General features: G+C 38.6%; 1 protein-coding gene across 8 annotated transcripts in view; it reads left to right on the top strand.

Moving 5' to 3' along the window:
• Positions 1 to 15027, top strand: part of ktn1 (kinectin 1) — a 33244-nt gene extending 18217 nt beyond the window's left edge. The window contains exons 10-36 of one of the 8 annotated variants that reach the window (XM_079458486.1): positions 955 to 1039; positions 1116 to 1324; positions 1406 to 1474; positions 1556 to 1593; positions 2388 to 2478; positions 2563 to 2631; positions 2710 to 2738; positions 3260 to 3350; positions 3857 to 3925; positions 4053 to 4090; positions 4859 to 4949; positions 5064 to 5176; positions 5847 to 5916; positions 6047 to 6069; positions 6178 to 6268; positions 7989 to 8075; positions 10338 to 10427; positions 10505 to 10621; positions 10733 to 10822; positions 10927 to 11019; positions 11127 to 11195; positions 11327 to 11410; positions 11960 to 12043; positions 13151 to 13234; positions 13358 to 13444; positions 13968 to 14078; positions 14186 to 15027. In XM_079458486.1, the coding sequence (XP_079314612.1) occupies positions 955 to 1039; positions 1116 to 1324; positions 1406 to 1474; positions 1556 to 1593; positions 2388 to 2478; positions 2563 to 2631; positions 2710 to 2738; positions 3260 to 3350; positions 3857 to 3925; positions 4053 to 4090; positions 4859 to 4949; positions 5064 to 5176; positions 5847 to 5916; positions 6047 to 6069; positions 6178 to 6268; positions 7989 to 8075; positions 10338 to 10427; positions 10505 to 10621; positions 10733 to 10822; positions 10927 to 11019; positions 11127 to 11195; positions 11327 to 11410; positions 11960 to 12043; positions 13151 to 13234; positions 13358 to 13444; positions 13968 to 14078; positions 14186 to 14224 (2211 nt within the window). In that variant the 3' untranslated portion in view covers positions 14225 to 15027. Of the gene's footprint in view, positions 1 to 954; positions 1040 to 1115; positions 1325 to 1405; positions 1475 to 1555; positions 1594 to 2387; positions 2479 to 2562; positions 2636 to 2709; positions 2739 to 3240; positions 3351 to 3856; positions 3926 to 4052; positions 4091 to 4858; positions 4950 to 5063; positions 5177 to 5846; positions 5917 to 6046; positions 6070 to 6177; positions 6269 to 7988; positions 8076 to 10337; positions 10428 to 10504; positions 10622 to 10732; positions 10823 to 10926; positions 11020 to 11126; positions 11196 to 11326; positions 11411 to 11959; positions 12044 to 13150; positions 13235 to 13357; positions 13445 to 13967; positions 14079 to 14185 lie in introns of all 8 variants that reach the window. The other 7 variants (XM_079458489.1, XM_079458488.1, XM_079458487.1 and 4 more) reach the window with 7 other exon arrangements.
• The last annotated feature ends 357 nt before the right edge of the window (positions 15028 to 15384 follow it).

The following is a 15384-nucleotide window of genomic DNA, read 5'->3' as shown; positions in this document are numbered from 1 at the left end:
ACGTTACACCCTCATTATATACTTTGACATCATCATAACCTCACACAACTCTTCACTGTACAGTTCATGACGTTACACCCTCATTATATACTTTGACATCATCATAACCTCACACAACTCTGAACTGTACATTTCCTGACGTTACACCCTCATTATATAATTTGACATCATCATAACCTCACACAACTCTTCACTGTACAGTTCATGACGTTACACCCTCATTATATACTTTGACATCATCATAACCTCACACAACTCTTCACTGTACAGTTCATGACGTTACACCCTCATTATATACTTTGACATCATCACAACCATACACATCGCTGCACTGAACACTTTATGATGATAAACCCTCATTATACACCATTATGTCATCTAAATCTCATGCAACTTTGCATTTTATACTTGATAATGACAAGTCATCACATCCTCTGTATCCACTCTGACATCATCACATCCTCATACAACTCTGCACTGTACACTTCAGGATGTTACACCCTCATTATACGCCATGACATCATCACAACCTATACGCTTGATCGTGACAGGATCACACCCTCAGTATACACTTTGACAGACATCATGTATGATTGAAAAAAACTACATTTGTAAATAATAGATTTTTCAGACAAAAGTAAATTTTCAAATACTTAAAATCTACTTGATCGTGATGTCTGCTCACCTTTAGTTAACACTCTGACATCATCACAACGAACCTCACACAGCTCTGCACTTCATGCTTCATGAGATGACACACACTAGGGTCATCACAGCTCTGCATTTTATACATTTAACCTTGCAGTGACATGCACAGTGCAGTAGCTAATCCATTGTCTTTATAAAATGTGTCAAATTCTTCTGACATCTACAGTCAACAAAAAACACATTTTTTATCCAATATATTCTGGCTACGATGGCTTTTTGTTCAAACTGTTTTGACTCATGATTTAGGATGTCAAACGTCGCTGGGAAGATCTGCAGAACTATTTGCACGGCGTGACTGCAGAAAGAGAAAAGCTTCAGGCTACTAAACAAGGTAGGAACAAACACGTTTACACTCATCAAATGTGCTAAACACCCCCATTCAACTTTCTTCCTCCGTGTCCTCTCAGAGCTGCAGAATCAGCTGATGGTAGTGGAAACCGAGATAACCAATAAAAGTAAGGAGATCCAGAATCTCCATAGCAACCTGAAGGACATGCTCATCTGTAAAGAGCAGGAACAGAAGAAAGTCATGCAGCTGGAGCAGAAGGTCAGGCAGCTGCTGGAGGCATCACAGCACAACATGCAGCCTGACAACCAGCTGCAGGAACAAGTTCAGGTTGCTCTTCTTGCTTCAAGCTAAAATAAGTGCGTGTTTATTACAGCGATGCTGACAATGACACATTGTGTTTGCTTGCAGGATCTTCTTAACGAAAACAAAACGCTGAAAGTTCGGATCGATAATCTTCAGGCTCAGATCAACACTCAGGTTTGTTTGGAGGTGTGTGAATCTTGTCCCTACTTATTGATTGACAGTCGCAGTCACAGCTTCTTTTTTTTTCTCTCTCAGGCTACGACACTATCACATTTCGAGGAGCTTCAAAAACTGTAAGTGACGACCTCTCAGAGGAAGCTGTTTTAGTTTCTTAACGCAGCGTCCTAACCAGACAGGACATGACACGTTTCAGTTGCTAACGAAAGCTGTGCGAAGAGACAAAATGACTAGTGCCACCCAGAGCCATTGAGAGAGAGAGAGAGAGAGAGAGAGTAATGACAACGGAAGTTCAATTTTGTTTTCGAGTAACGTGATTCATGGAGCCTTCAGATAGTTCCAAGGAGTTATGTTTTCTCTTTAAATGCTTCATTTCTTTCATTTATTAAATCACTTGCGTCTTGAAATTGGTTTAAAGTTCATCACAATCTGTCTGTTTAGCCGCAGCTCCATGTGTAACTAGTAACTTGCGTGAACTATCGAGAGCCACTATCGATGTTTACTCAAAAATGAAAAATCTGTTATCATTTATCCACCCTCTTGTCATTTTTATCCTGGATGAATTTCTTTCTTCTGCAGAACACAAAAGAAGATTTTTTGAAGAATCTTGGCAACCAAACAATAGCGCTACTCATTCACTTCTATTGTACAGACACAAAGCCAATGCGAGTCAATGGGTACCACTGTTTTTCTTTACCAACATTCATACAAATATATTATTTTCCGTTCTGCAGAAGAAAGAAACAAGATATTTTGCATCGATACAAGGCTGTTGCAATCACAACTGGTTCTCGTCAGTGTGTAACACATGGCATGGTTTATTGCGTTCTATCTGGTTAGATCACGTTGCAAGACAGTTGGCCTTGTTATACCTCAGATTAAATGTTATTTTACACATTTCCCTCTTTAGACTGGCTGAGAAAGAGCAACAGAGAAAGAGTCTAGAAGATGCTCTCAATGCAGAGAGGAGCAGCGGTGCCAGCCGGGAAACCAACATGCAGGCAAGTGTTGCCATTATGACTCCAGTTACACCTCAGTACGGTTTCCTCAGCGTAATGGATGCATTTCTCTCTCTCTCTTCACAGGCCATGCACAAGGAGAAGATTGCATTGAAGGTAGACCTCCAGAAACTGCAGGCACAGATTTCTGAGCAGGTTTGTATTGATTCTTTAAAAAATCCAATAGTGCACATAAACAGTCACTCACTCTTCTTACTCGTGTGTCTTTCTCAGGTCCTGTCTGTGGATAAGCTACAGCAGAGGTGAGTTCATTAATTTTGACCTGCTCAAATCTTATTCACAAACCGTGCATCCGGAAAGTATTCACAGCGCTTCACTTTTTCCACATTTTGTCATGTTATAGCCTTTTATACCCAAAAATACTGCCCAAAAAAAGGCGTGAAAAGCTTGTAGCATCATACTCAAAAAGACTTGAGGCTGTAATTGGTGTCAAATGTGCTTCAACAAAGATTTCAAACAAACTTCTTTCACGTTGTCATTATGGGGTATTGTTGTTAGAATTGTGAGGAAAATAAGGAATTGAATCCATTTTGGAATAAGGCTGTAACATGACAAAATGTGGAAAAAGTGAAGCGCTATGAATACTTTCCGGATGCACTGTATAACGGTTCAAGTATCAATTTGTCATGTGTAGTTCTTATCATCAATTCTGTCATAACATGTCTATAAGCGGCCTGCTTACACGGAGTTAAATAAATCTTGTGATATATACAATATGTGGTTCATCATGTATGGATGATTCAGTGTGGTATTATGTTCTCAGCCTACAAAAGCGTGAAGAGAAGGTGAGGACGGTAGAGACCCTGCTGGAGTCTAGTCTCATACAGGTGGCCAATAAGGAAGATGAACTGAAGGTGAATGAGGAAATATGTTCATATATTAAAGTGATTTATGCGTCTACAAATATAAAGCTGCAGAAGAGAAGTGACTGGTGTATGATTGATCGGTTCGTAAACCTTTTGACTTTTTTTCTGGTGTGAAATTGCAAAAGGGATTTTAATGGTCATTTCTTCGACAGATAGAATCTTGCCACTTCAGTTTTGACATAACAAGCTCTAGTTTTTCCATTCATTTGACATTGTAGATAAAACCTTTTTGTTTTCTAAAACAAGTCCAAAAATGTAAAGGAAAAAGCGTAAAGAAAAAACATCACGCAATGTAAATAAGTTGACACTGAACATGAATTGTGAACTTTATTTTCACAAATTGTCAGATAGAACCTTAACATTCCAAGGCAGCGATATATAGACCTCTGAGGGTTCCTTTTTTAATAGACTTTTGTTCCAAAACTCTTCTTTTCTCAAGATCTGTCATTCCTGAACAATTTCATGAAGGTATCTTTGGCTTTTTTTTCTAATAGGACATAAGAAAACAGTACGAAGGTTTAAAAGAGCAACTGGAGTCAGTACAGCAACAGAGCGCAGAACAGGTAGTGAACTTGAATCCGCAAATATGTCAAAATATGCAGAGGAAAGAATTGAATTTATTCAACAGCCATCAGAGCTTCTTACACTCATGCATCTTACTCATTTTTGTCCCACGTTTCCTTTTCGCAGGCGACTTCAGGAACAACGCTAGAGGAGCTACAGCAAAAGTATGTTTAAAAAAAAAAAGATTTGCGATTTTATGAAAAAGAAAATTCTTTCATGAATTACTCACTCTCTAGTTGTTCCAGATCGGTATAGATTTCTTTGTTTGGTTGAACACAGAGAAATGTTTTTGAAAGAATGCTTGTAACCAAACAGGGAAAATGACAATGGTAGTGTAAAAAGTGGCCCAGAACGGTTTGCTGTCCTACATTCTTCCAAATATCTTCTTTTGTGTTCAACAGAACCAAAAAAATGTAATTCTTCCAAATATCTTTCTCTGTGTCAGAACAAAGAAATGTATACAGATTTAGAACAACTTAAAGGTGAGTAAATGATGACAGAATTTGTATTTTTGGGTGAACTATCCCTTTAAGGCAAAACTCATCTGAAACGCCCAAAACACACTCCATGCAGAGCAAGTCTATGACTACAAATGCTTCTAGTGCATTATGCAATTCCTTGCAATCTCAGTCTTGCCACAAGGGGCTGTGTAATGTAACCTGTCTAGTCATTTTAGTTCTTTTCTTTTGCTGGCATGCTAGAGGAAATGTTTGACAAGAGTCTTGCTCAGGTGGTTTGCTGTGAACATTCAGTTTATTGGCAAAGCTGTTTAAAGGCAATTATAAAGTCCTCTTGAATACTAAGGTTCGTTAACCCACAATTGCACAAATCTAGTGTTTGGCTTTGGCTTGTTAAATGCCCTATGTTTATTGTTTCAAAACATGCATTTAATGCCATGATGGAGATGTGGTAAAATGCTTTGTTTTTATCAGGATTCAAGAGAAGGATGAGAAAATCAGATCAGTCGAGGAGAGTTTGCAGTTGGCACTGGACAGTGAATCTGAAAGAAAGAAGGTAATGAAGGTGAGTGTGTTCCACATAGAGTCTTTATCACTGTTGAGCAGTCAACACCCATTTGAATGATGTATTGTAAACTAATGCATCTGTTAATCTGAATGTGTGTTTGTGTGTCTACAGGATGTAGAAGAGAATGTGAAGACTTTGAACACTGAGCTGGCACAGCTGAGGAGTAGAGAAACCCAGGAGTCAAACTCAGACATGAGCACTAAACTCCAGGCACTACAGGCTCAGTATGTCGTATTCAAACAGCATATAGATCACCTTGAACTGTACTCGTCTTAAAGAAATACCAAAAATGAAATTCTGTCATTTACTCACCCTTAAGTTGTTCTAAACCTGTATACATTTCAATGTTCTGTTGATCACAGATATAGATATTTGTGGAGTATCCCTTTAGCAGAACGCTAAAATGTCACAAGTGAAATGTTCAAAGACACTTTAACCAAGAAAGAAATTGCGAAAGTTCAACAAGAGTGAATTCAAAATGTATTTACAAAAATAAATGTAATTGTAAGCTTTTATGATTTGAAATAATTCCCAAAATGATCAATTCTCTGCTAAAATTATTTTGTATGATGCAATAAGTATGTTGTTAGTTACTATTATAGCTTGTCAGGAGAAATTACGTCATTATGAATCAATGCTGGTATGCATCATCGATATTGTTTTCACTGTCTGTAACACCCTGTCTACACCTGATGTGAGCAATACAAAAAAACCACCATTAACAACAAGGCATTTTTCGCATCACATCGCGGCTCATCCAGTGTGGGCCAAATGTAAATTCGAATGGGTTCTTTTGTCTTTTGTAGCATCACATCACATCTGGCGCAGGGTGTAACACTTATTACAGTGCTTGAAATGAAGGTGTCTCGCTTATTAATGCACCGTTTGTCATAGGTTATCAGTTAAGGACCAGGATGTCGAGAGACTGCAGAGGGAATTGGAGAAGGCACTACAACAACAGCAGGTAAACGTTCTGACAAATTCAGAACATTTTAAAAGCTGCAACCTTTAATGTAAAAAGTTACGTTTAAACTAGGTGATTGAGAATTGAATTTGCAATGGTCATGTAATTGTTTGTCCCTTGTTTTCCACAGCAAAGCCAAGAATTATTCACAGCGTAAGTATCGTATTCCTGTAGCTACAGTCTAAAAACATCCTTTTATTATTTATGATGTTATGATCAAAGGAGTATGACTCGCACACACGTGCTGTTCTGTGTCCTCAGGTTGGCTGAGAAGGACAAACATTTAACTGAACTTCAGACAGAACTGGTTGGGTTGAGGGACTCCGTGGAGCTTCATCGCAAGAAAAACAACGTAAGTGAGGAGGAGTCGTGGTGCCTTGCAGCTCCTCCGAGCAGTTTAGCTTTTTTTCCTGTAGCTGCTCATGCTAATGTACATGTAAAGCGGGTCATTTGAATGGCGGCATTGGGCCTTTCGCGATATGCATCATTCAGCAAAGCTGTAGGAAGGTTTTACAATTACTGTATGTCAGCGATGATTATGAGAAACCTTGTTTCCTGCTGAATGCTGCTCCTGTTTTCTGAGAAGCCTTCATATAGCTGCTGTCCTTCTGAAACCTTATATCTTCCTCCTTTTTTTGCCGTTAATCATTTTTATTAGTCACCCTTTTTGTTTCTCACCGGGTTTTCAAATATCTAACCAATAAATAAAGTATTAAAGTACTTGGATAACACCGTATTTAACCACTTGCATAGGGCCAAGGGAAATGGCGTTTTCATTGTGTCTGTATTTTTATTACCTTTGTTTTACATTATTATTTAATCAACTATTAAAAAATGTGCATCATTTAAAAGCTAAAACACTATACTTGTTTGTGAGATCAATACAATTAAAAAATATCGTTTCATCGGACGCTTGCGTGCCTGACCATCAGTTAACTTCCGGTTTTTGTGTGTGGCTAGTGTCAAATTATATAAAATCTAAATAGTTATGCGATTTACGTTAATATCAATTATTATTATTTTACTGTATGATAAACGACTTGTTGAATGGGTTCTGTAGTTCGGTTGCATTTAAACAAACCGTGTGCTGCGTTGACATCTAGAGGTTGAGCTTGGAGTCTTAAGTTCAAAATATTGGAGAGACAAGTTTAGCCAAGTAACGTTTCTTCTCGGTTTCTTTTAGTTGTTATCAGAAATAATCTGCAGACACTCTATTGTTTATGAATGTGTACCGGAAGTTCAGTAAGGGTCACAAACGCTTCTTGATGTTGTTAAGATGAAACCGTCGATATAAGAGTTTGAAAAAGGTTTTTGCTTATCCTAAGAAACAGTGACATCTGAGATTTCAGAAGGACAGCGACACTGTTATGGTTGGGTTGATCCAATCTGATTAAGTAGAAAACATGCTTTTGGCTATTTCTGCTGAAACTTGTTTTTGCATGAATCTGTGTTCCGAACACACCAATCGACCTCCACAGATTTGAGCAAAATTAGAAAGCCTATCATTGACGGAATTCTACGTGAGCTCTGCCCCCTTTTCCACATTTACATAACTGTAATACGCTTTCTCCTATCAAGTGTAGTACTATAAGCTTCAGTTTCAGTCATTTTCACCTCATTTTTCACACAAGTCAATGCAGAAAAAACTGCGAAATGATTTGGAAATGACTTTGTACACGGTATAGTGTAGCAGCAGCCACAAAATGTTCTTTGTTAAACAGATGCCACATCAATTCAACTTCCAGGAGTTTATTAAGTACTATTTATGTTTTGTTCTTTTCCTGTTTACATGAACATCAAGCCCATGTTGACTTAACACCCGATTTCAGTTTGAAAGAATAACAATTGGTTGCACCACACAAATATCACATCTATTTGAGTTATTTCTGAGTATTGACCTAGAAACACTTGTGTACTGCTGCGGGATGCTTTGCCTTTTTTTAATCCAAATAGCGATTATTCTATGGCATCGGTTTGCACCTTTATTTTCAAGAGTGTATGTGTGGGCACAGTCATGTCTCTGGCACGACTGTAGGCTGATCTGAAAGTGGTGTTTCTCTGAAACTGACTAGGAGCTACGGGAGAAAAACTGGAGCGCAATGGAGGCGCTGTCAGCCACAGAGACCTTGCTTCAGGGAAAACTCAACAAGAGCACCAAGGTTCGCACCACAACTGCTAAACTACTTCACTTTAGAGTCGAATCAAAGCCTTTGCCATTTATTGACCAGTGAAGTTCTCTGCATTCTCATTAACTTTCTCATGTACAGCTGCATACTCGTTTCATAGCGCTCGACTGCATGATGCTAATGCGCTGGACTGAACGCCACCAGTCGCAAGAAGCTTTATACTTACAAATGTGTGGCACATCTTGGCTGAACGTTGCCGTTTCTTTTTAAATGGACTTTCTCGAACAAATATGTGCTAATCTGTGATGCTTGAAATGAGTGTGCAGCTAACAGTTTTTATTAGATGATCAGTTGTTTAGGAATCATATTCTGCCCATTGTGTCATGTGATCATTCATTGGTCATGTGACCTTCCTTTAATTTCCTCTTTCCCAGCATGCATCAACCCCTGGTTTTCACCATTCTGCCACCAATTTAAGTTTATTTTTCAAGAATGATGAAATGTGTATTATTATGATCCAATCAAATTGAAGAGACGAGAACAAATTCAAAGAGGTTATAATCACCTGGAATGATTTTGTAAGGTGTACTGTTGCATCCATCATGTCTTTACCTTTCCCCAACACCTCTGACCTCACCAGCTCTCTCCTGCCAGGTGTGAAGATCTGTCAGTAGTCTGAAACTCCTGCCCTTTCCATCCACAGGGTTGGCCGCCAACCCTGTAATAGCATAGACCAGTGGACCTATAAACAGTCACAGTTACATCTAACCCTGCTCACGTCACAAGGAGTTAAACTGAGCCTCGGCTCGCTGGCTTACTGCTAATGGATTCATCGAAAACATGTGCTCTAACCCGTCTCCAGCAGCTGTGAAAGTGGATACCAGTTTTGCACAACGCATAAAATAGGGATCTAGTCAATACACGTTACAGAAGAAAAATGTGTTGTGAACTCCTAGATGTAGTCTTATCATTTTATTGTTTGGAGTTCATGAAGTGCTTCAAGTGATAGTTCCCCCAAAAATGAAAATGCTGTCATTATTTACTCACCGTAATCTTGTCATTGCAAACCTTTAAGTCTTTCTTTCTTTTGCAGGACACAAAAAAAGATATTTTGAAGAAAGTTCATAAACAAACGCCGGCAGCACCCATTCACTTTCATTGCATGAATACAAAACCAGTGCAAGTGAATGGGTGCCGGTCGGTTGGGTTACCAACATTCTTCAGAATATTTTCTTCCGTGTTCTACTGAAGGAAATAAATCGTTCAGGTTTGAAATGACAAGAGGGGGAGTAAATGATGACAGAACTATGAACCATCTCTTTAATTCAAGTATTTATGGCTGCAATCTGTAACTTTTTGGGGCTTTAAATAAAAAGTAGTGCATATAAAGAAGTGTTCAAAACGGTCTCATTATCTTCCACCAATTCACAATGGCAAGCTGATTTATGTTGAGCTTTGGGTCGGATTTTACGAAATTCCAGTTTGATTGACTGATGTTTAGATAAGTACATGCAATTTTATCTTTCAAACTGAGATCGCAAAAGTGTTACAGATTGTAGCTTTAATTTTTAAACCTTTTACTCACTTGATTTGTTGATGTGTGCTGGATTAAGTAGAAATGTATTTCTTTATTCTTTATTTATTTCTCTTGTTTATTTCTTTCTTTATTCTATATTTATTTGGGATTGTTGTAGGGTTTTCATGTTAAATGAACATTTTACAACATAAATGATCTGTTTAGATTGTAAAACCCTCCAGTGTTTGTACATGGTACCTGAACTGTTCATTTTGAAAAATACATGCATACAAGTAATCTAAGTAGAAATAGACTGAGAATTGGAGTGTTCTGGGGGGGAAAGAGAACTGCGTTGGTCAAATGCTTACAGTGTTGATAAAGCTTTCTATTGGTCCCTTAGAAGAATCATTTCTGTCTCATTTTGTAGGATTTTTACATTTCTTAAAACAAGATAGATTTCTGAAAACTTGGTTCTGACTAACCAACAAAATTCAGTTTTTTACCCATGATTCTTGGTTTTCCTCAACCATGTCATTTTTTTATTAGTTTTTTCAGTAAGTTTATCCATATAACCTTGAGTTAATAGTTTAGGTGTAAAGTGAATGGTATGAAAACAAAGACTGAATATCTGTAACCGGTTGAGTCTGACAATTTGCTCTGCACTGATTCTGGCACATTTTGGTGTGGTTTATAGAGTTGTGATATGAAATGTAATCGGCTTGTATATTTGTAGCTATAACTTTAATTGATGGAGTGTTATTTTGTATTCTTATCTACAGGAACATCAGACGGTGTTGGAGTCTGCAGACGCTGAATGCCGAGCGCTGCTGCACAGACTCCTACCACACGTGCCTCTGCCCACCAACCAGGTACCCTACACCGAAAATAAACATTTCATTCACTGGATATATGCAGATCTAATGTACGTTTCTTTTCTGGTGTTCAGAACCACCAGCAGTGGCTGCAGAAGTTTGAGACATCTGTGAAGGAGTGTGCGGCTAAAGGGCATGCTGTTGCCGTGGAGATGACCTCTGCTGATTCCTCTAGGGCTGGAGATGCCCAGGTAAAGATTCGTTTGAAATGATCCAGAAAAGTCGAAAGTTTTCATACTATGTGTGGGTGTTCGCGCACGTTTTTTCTTGGTTGAAGGATTGAGCGTTTGTTTCCTCGACAGGCTTTAGCGGAAAAGTTGAAGGAATCCGAGGAGGTCCAGAAAGTTCTACAAAAAGATTGTGAGACGTACAAGAAGGTGTTGGCAGAAACGGTGAGCTGCGGATCATTTGTTGGCAGTTTTCTATAGCCTGAATGCTCAATCTAACGTTAATATCGTATATATCGCACGTTTATTGGTGTTGTGTATGTACACAGGAAGGAATCCTGCAGCGGCTGCAGAGCAGCGTCGAACAGGAAGAAATACGCTGGAGAGAGAAGTTGGAGCAGTCACAGTCTGATCTTAAAGAGGTTTGTCACCAGACAAAAAGTCAATCCCACAATACGCTGTAAAGCATTGCTACACATGAATGAAACCGTCAGATTGTAAAATAAAATGTACATCCCATTTTTTTTAGATGACGCAGAGGGTAAATGCATTGGAACAGGAAGTGGACAGACTCGGCTCAGATGGAGACCTGGAGAGTGTGAGTTCACTTGGTTATGGGCCGCAGTGACCTGTGCTATACAAATTACAACATATGCCTACATTTGAAAAGCAAAACTGCCCTCGAAGCCAGTGGAGGACATTTGAATACCGTGAATGTTTGTTTTGCAGTTACGGAGAGACAAACAGCACCTTGAATCTGAGCTGGAGCGAGCGGAGCGTGAGAGCGCCACCTATGTGTCGGAAGTCAGAGAAGTACGTTTTAATTGTCTTGACGGTAAACAACAAACATTACACTTGTTGTTCCAGTGGTGAAATTGTATTTAGGTATTCACCACAAAGTTCTAGCAAAAGGTAGTAAGTTTGATATTGGATTCAGTTAAGACATGAACCAGTTTTTGCTTTTCAAACAACATTCCTCATAGGTTTCCAGTATCACAGTCGATCATGCATTGTATTCAACATTTTAATAATGTTTCACAGTGGGCGGAGCTACAGGAGGTTGCGTCTCTTAGCAATCATAGTTGAGAAAAGTAGCATAAACATGGACTGACTGGTTGATAGGAATGTTGTTTTAAGAACAACAAACGATATTAATAAAGACACCCATAATGATAATCTGCTACAAGGATTCTGCTAGCATGTTGTAGCGCACACACGAACCCAACCGTTCAGTGTTCATTCGAAGCCCTGAAATTATGACATGGACGTGTCGGAAATGATATAGGGTCCCGTGTTCATGATTGCTCGTATCCAAACTCCGTCCCACCACTCGTTGCTTAAACATCTCGAACTTCATTACAGCTCAAAGATCTCTTGACCGAGTTGCAAAGCAAACTTGACGGCCAGTACACAGATGCCGTCCGGCAGAATGAGGAGCTGAATTTGGTAAGCTCTGGTTAAACTAAAGTAGCTCACTTTGTTCTTGCGACGCTGTCACGTGGTTGCTTCAGTGGGCTGGAATATTATGGCAAGTTGCTATCCGTTATCTTTGACGGCGAAATTATTCATGTGTACATTTCTTAAATGTATGGTTTCCTGGATGAAACAAATGACATGAATTTTTCTGTGAATTTCTTTGAATTGTTTTCATCATGCATCAACACACAACACGCTTATTACAATAAATAAGGATTGGATGTTACTTTAAATGCCCTCATGAAAGTACAGACTTGTAGGCATATTATATAAAAAAATAAAGATGACGGATAGACCTTGCCTGGTTTATGTCTAATCTTTCATCTAATACCTCGCTTTCAGTTTACTCTGTGGTCGCAGCTACTGTCACATCTGACTCGCTGATACTTCTGCTTAAGATCTTGAAGCTGCAGTCACTTGTACACACGTCACTGACTGCTTGGCTCTTGTCTATTACTCACACGGTTGTTCAACTTTTTGGGATTGTCTGTTATTGATTCTTCTGTTCTCTGAACTAATGTCTATTGGTGAGTGTTTTTAAACTTTGAAGTTTCAGAGTACAATGTGGTTAATTTATTCACTCTGGGCAGAGTGCTGTGAAATAAAACAAAACGGTTGATGTAACCGCTTCAATAAGGCAATTCATTTAAGAGTTTTTTCTTGGTAGATATCTAATACACAATGTAAAAAAAGTTTACCCTTGTGTTTCTTTATGAAGTTTAACACGCTGAATATGAAAATCACAGTCGACGGTACTCGCTAAAAAGCTTACAAGTGTTTTCACACATTTTTACATTTTGGTATTATTACTTGTACGCAGAAATCACAAGTTACTGGCATAACACTGAGCTCAAAACAACTAAAAATGAGTCGTCCAAAACTTCAGAAGTCTACATTGGGCGTTTGTCTTTTATGACCACTACTGTCCTCACGAGCCAAGTTCCAGGTGTAGTCACCCATCAACGCTTCATCCCACCATCCCTGTACTACAGAAATTTCTAGAATTTGTGACCATTGGAAAATATCTTTATTAGCAATTTTCCCAATAACATGCTGTCCGACGCTGTTGTGTTTCAGCTCAAGACTCAGCTGACTAAGACATTGTGTAAGCTCGAGACGGAGGAGAGCGAGCGTCAGAAAGTGGCCGGAGATCTTTACAAGGTAAAGCGTACCAGTGAATCTACAGATTTTAAAGCACTTGTTCTGTTGCCACATTAACTCTTGGGTATTCATTCTGTTTCACTTCTTTCCATCCTTGTGTTGTGTTGTGTTGTGTTGGTTCAGGCCCAGCAGTCTCTGGAGTTGATTCAGGCAGAGATCATCAAAGCAGGCCAGACTGATCTGATAGAGACAGGCAGCCTCGCACAAATGGTGAAAGCTTTGCATTAAAACATACAGTTTACGTTTATTCTAGAAATGAATAAAGTACGACAAACTCAAGATGTGTTCAAATGCTTTTCTTTTGAATGGAGTCTAGCGTGTCGATGTAGAATGCACAGACGTTAACTCCTTTTTCAATAGAGATGTATCGATTCACAGTTAGACGGTTGAAGATCGATCATAATATTTCATGATTCATGTCGGTTGAGATGTTAAATGAATCAAAATACATGTTGAACAGTAGGGGCCGCTGTGCAAACTTTGTAAACGTGGATATGCTAATATTTATATATTTCCGGTTTTTGGGGGAATTTGCAATTTAGTTTTGTTATTTGACATGGAAGATATTAAAATTTTTCGAAGAAAACTGCATCATATGAAAAATAATAATATAATCTCTAATTTCTCTCAACTCATTTAAAAAATCTTATTTAGAGAACAGAATCATGAATCGCATCGCTGCGAGCTGAGCTGAGTGAATCTTTACATCTCTTTTTTTTTTCAATGTTCTTAGGAGGAGATTGATCGCAAGGAGAAGATGACTGCAGGGTTGAATCAGACAGTCCAGGAACTACAGCAACTACTTCATTCTGTTAACAGACAGCTCACCAAGGGACATGAACGGGTACGCGCTTTTCTCCTTTTACAAAGAAATTACGTTTCCATCAGCAAATGTTCACAATATTACAAAATTTGCCAAATATTGCTGAATTGCTTTTTTGTTTGTTTCAGGATGGTGGGGATAAATTATACTCTAATTATGAACTTTAGTTAACCGAGGACGGCTTTGGTGTGCATAAAGCCAACGAATCAACCGATGACAATAACCCAGATTCCAGCCCTGTTTACCAGATCTACTTGCGATCGCCTGTTAAACTGATCCCTGCACACTCCAACCTGCTGTCCAGATCTCCCAGAAGAGCGCTGACTGATCTCGGACCGTCGTACCCGTGTCGTCGACTCCACCTTGGCTTTCCTCATATTCAGTAGACATCCAAGAACCAAGGCCTCCGATAGACAGGATGGTTAGATTCGTTGACGTTTCGTTCACTTTACCCTTTTTCAGTCGATGTACTTTGAATACTACTTTTGTTAGCTCTCTTCGGCCAGAGAGATTTTTATCCTTTCCTAAACCGAGCATTGAGGATATTTGTGTTGTTTTAAAGATGAAATAACTGTTATGATCTACTGATACTTATGTTTTTGGCTCATGTCTTGAACAGAGGCACAAGAGTCCCATTTTAAAGAAATAACTGCTTTTCCTCACATGCAGAATTGTTTATCATGCTGAATTTTGTTTCCGGACGGGCTTATTTTGGAGTGGGATATATTATGGTATCAGTGGTGAATTATGGGTTGAATCTGGGCTAAATCCTGACAATAAGCACCATTGCAACGTGCTGCCCTCACAAGTGTGATAACCGAGTCCTCAAAAAGAAAGAGGCGTCCACCTCAACTGTCAACACACACCATAACTCTTGCTAATTTCATTAACACTGAATTATTGCATTTTTTGTAAAACAGGTGACCGGTATAAAAAGGGATGCTTGATTAAAAATGCTGTGTGGTCTCTACTTTTTATAAGCGTTTCTTTTATAAAATGGTCTAATTGACTATAATATTAATTTTAGGTTAATTTGTGTAGGTATGAATGCAATTGCAATATTTCACAGTTTTTGGTAAAAGTTTATTTTTCTTTAGTGTTTTACATGAGTTAAAATCCACCGTTTGAGGTGAGCGATCTTTTATTAACAAAAAATGAACATCTCACCCTTTGTTTCTGAATTGAGTTACATTTGATGCTATACATTAGGTTTATAATTCCACACACACACATATATATATATATATATATACACATCAACTTTAAAGCCAAAACAGTATGTGTTTCTTTACGTCCAGGGAATTTGCTACTACCTTGCATTTGATGG

Source organism: Barbatula barbatula, assembly GCF_947034865.1.
Source record: "Barbatula barbatula genome assembly, chromosome: 6".
Taxonomy (NCBI): Eukaryota; Metazoa; Chordata; class Actinopteri; order Cypriniformes; family Nemacheilidae; genus Barbatula; species Barbatula barbatula.
Note: the sequence above shows the minus strand (reverse complement) of the source record. Positions and strands in the feature narration are given on the sequence as shown.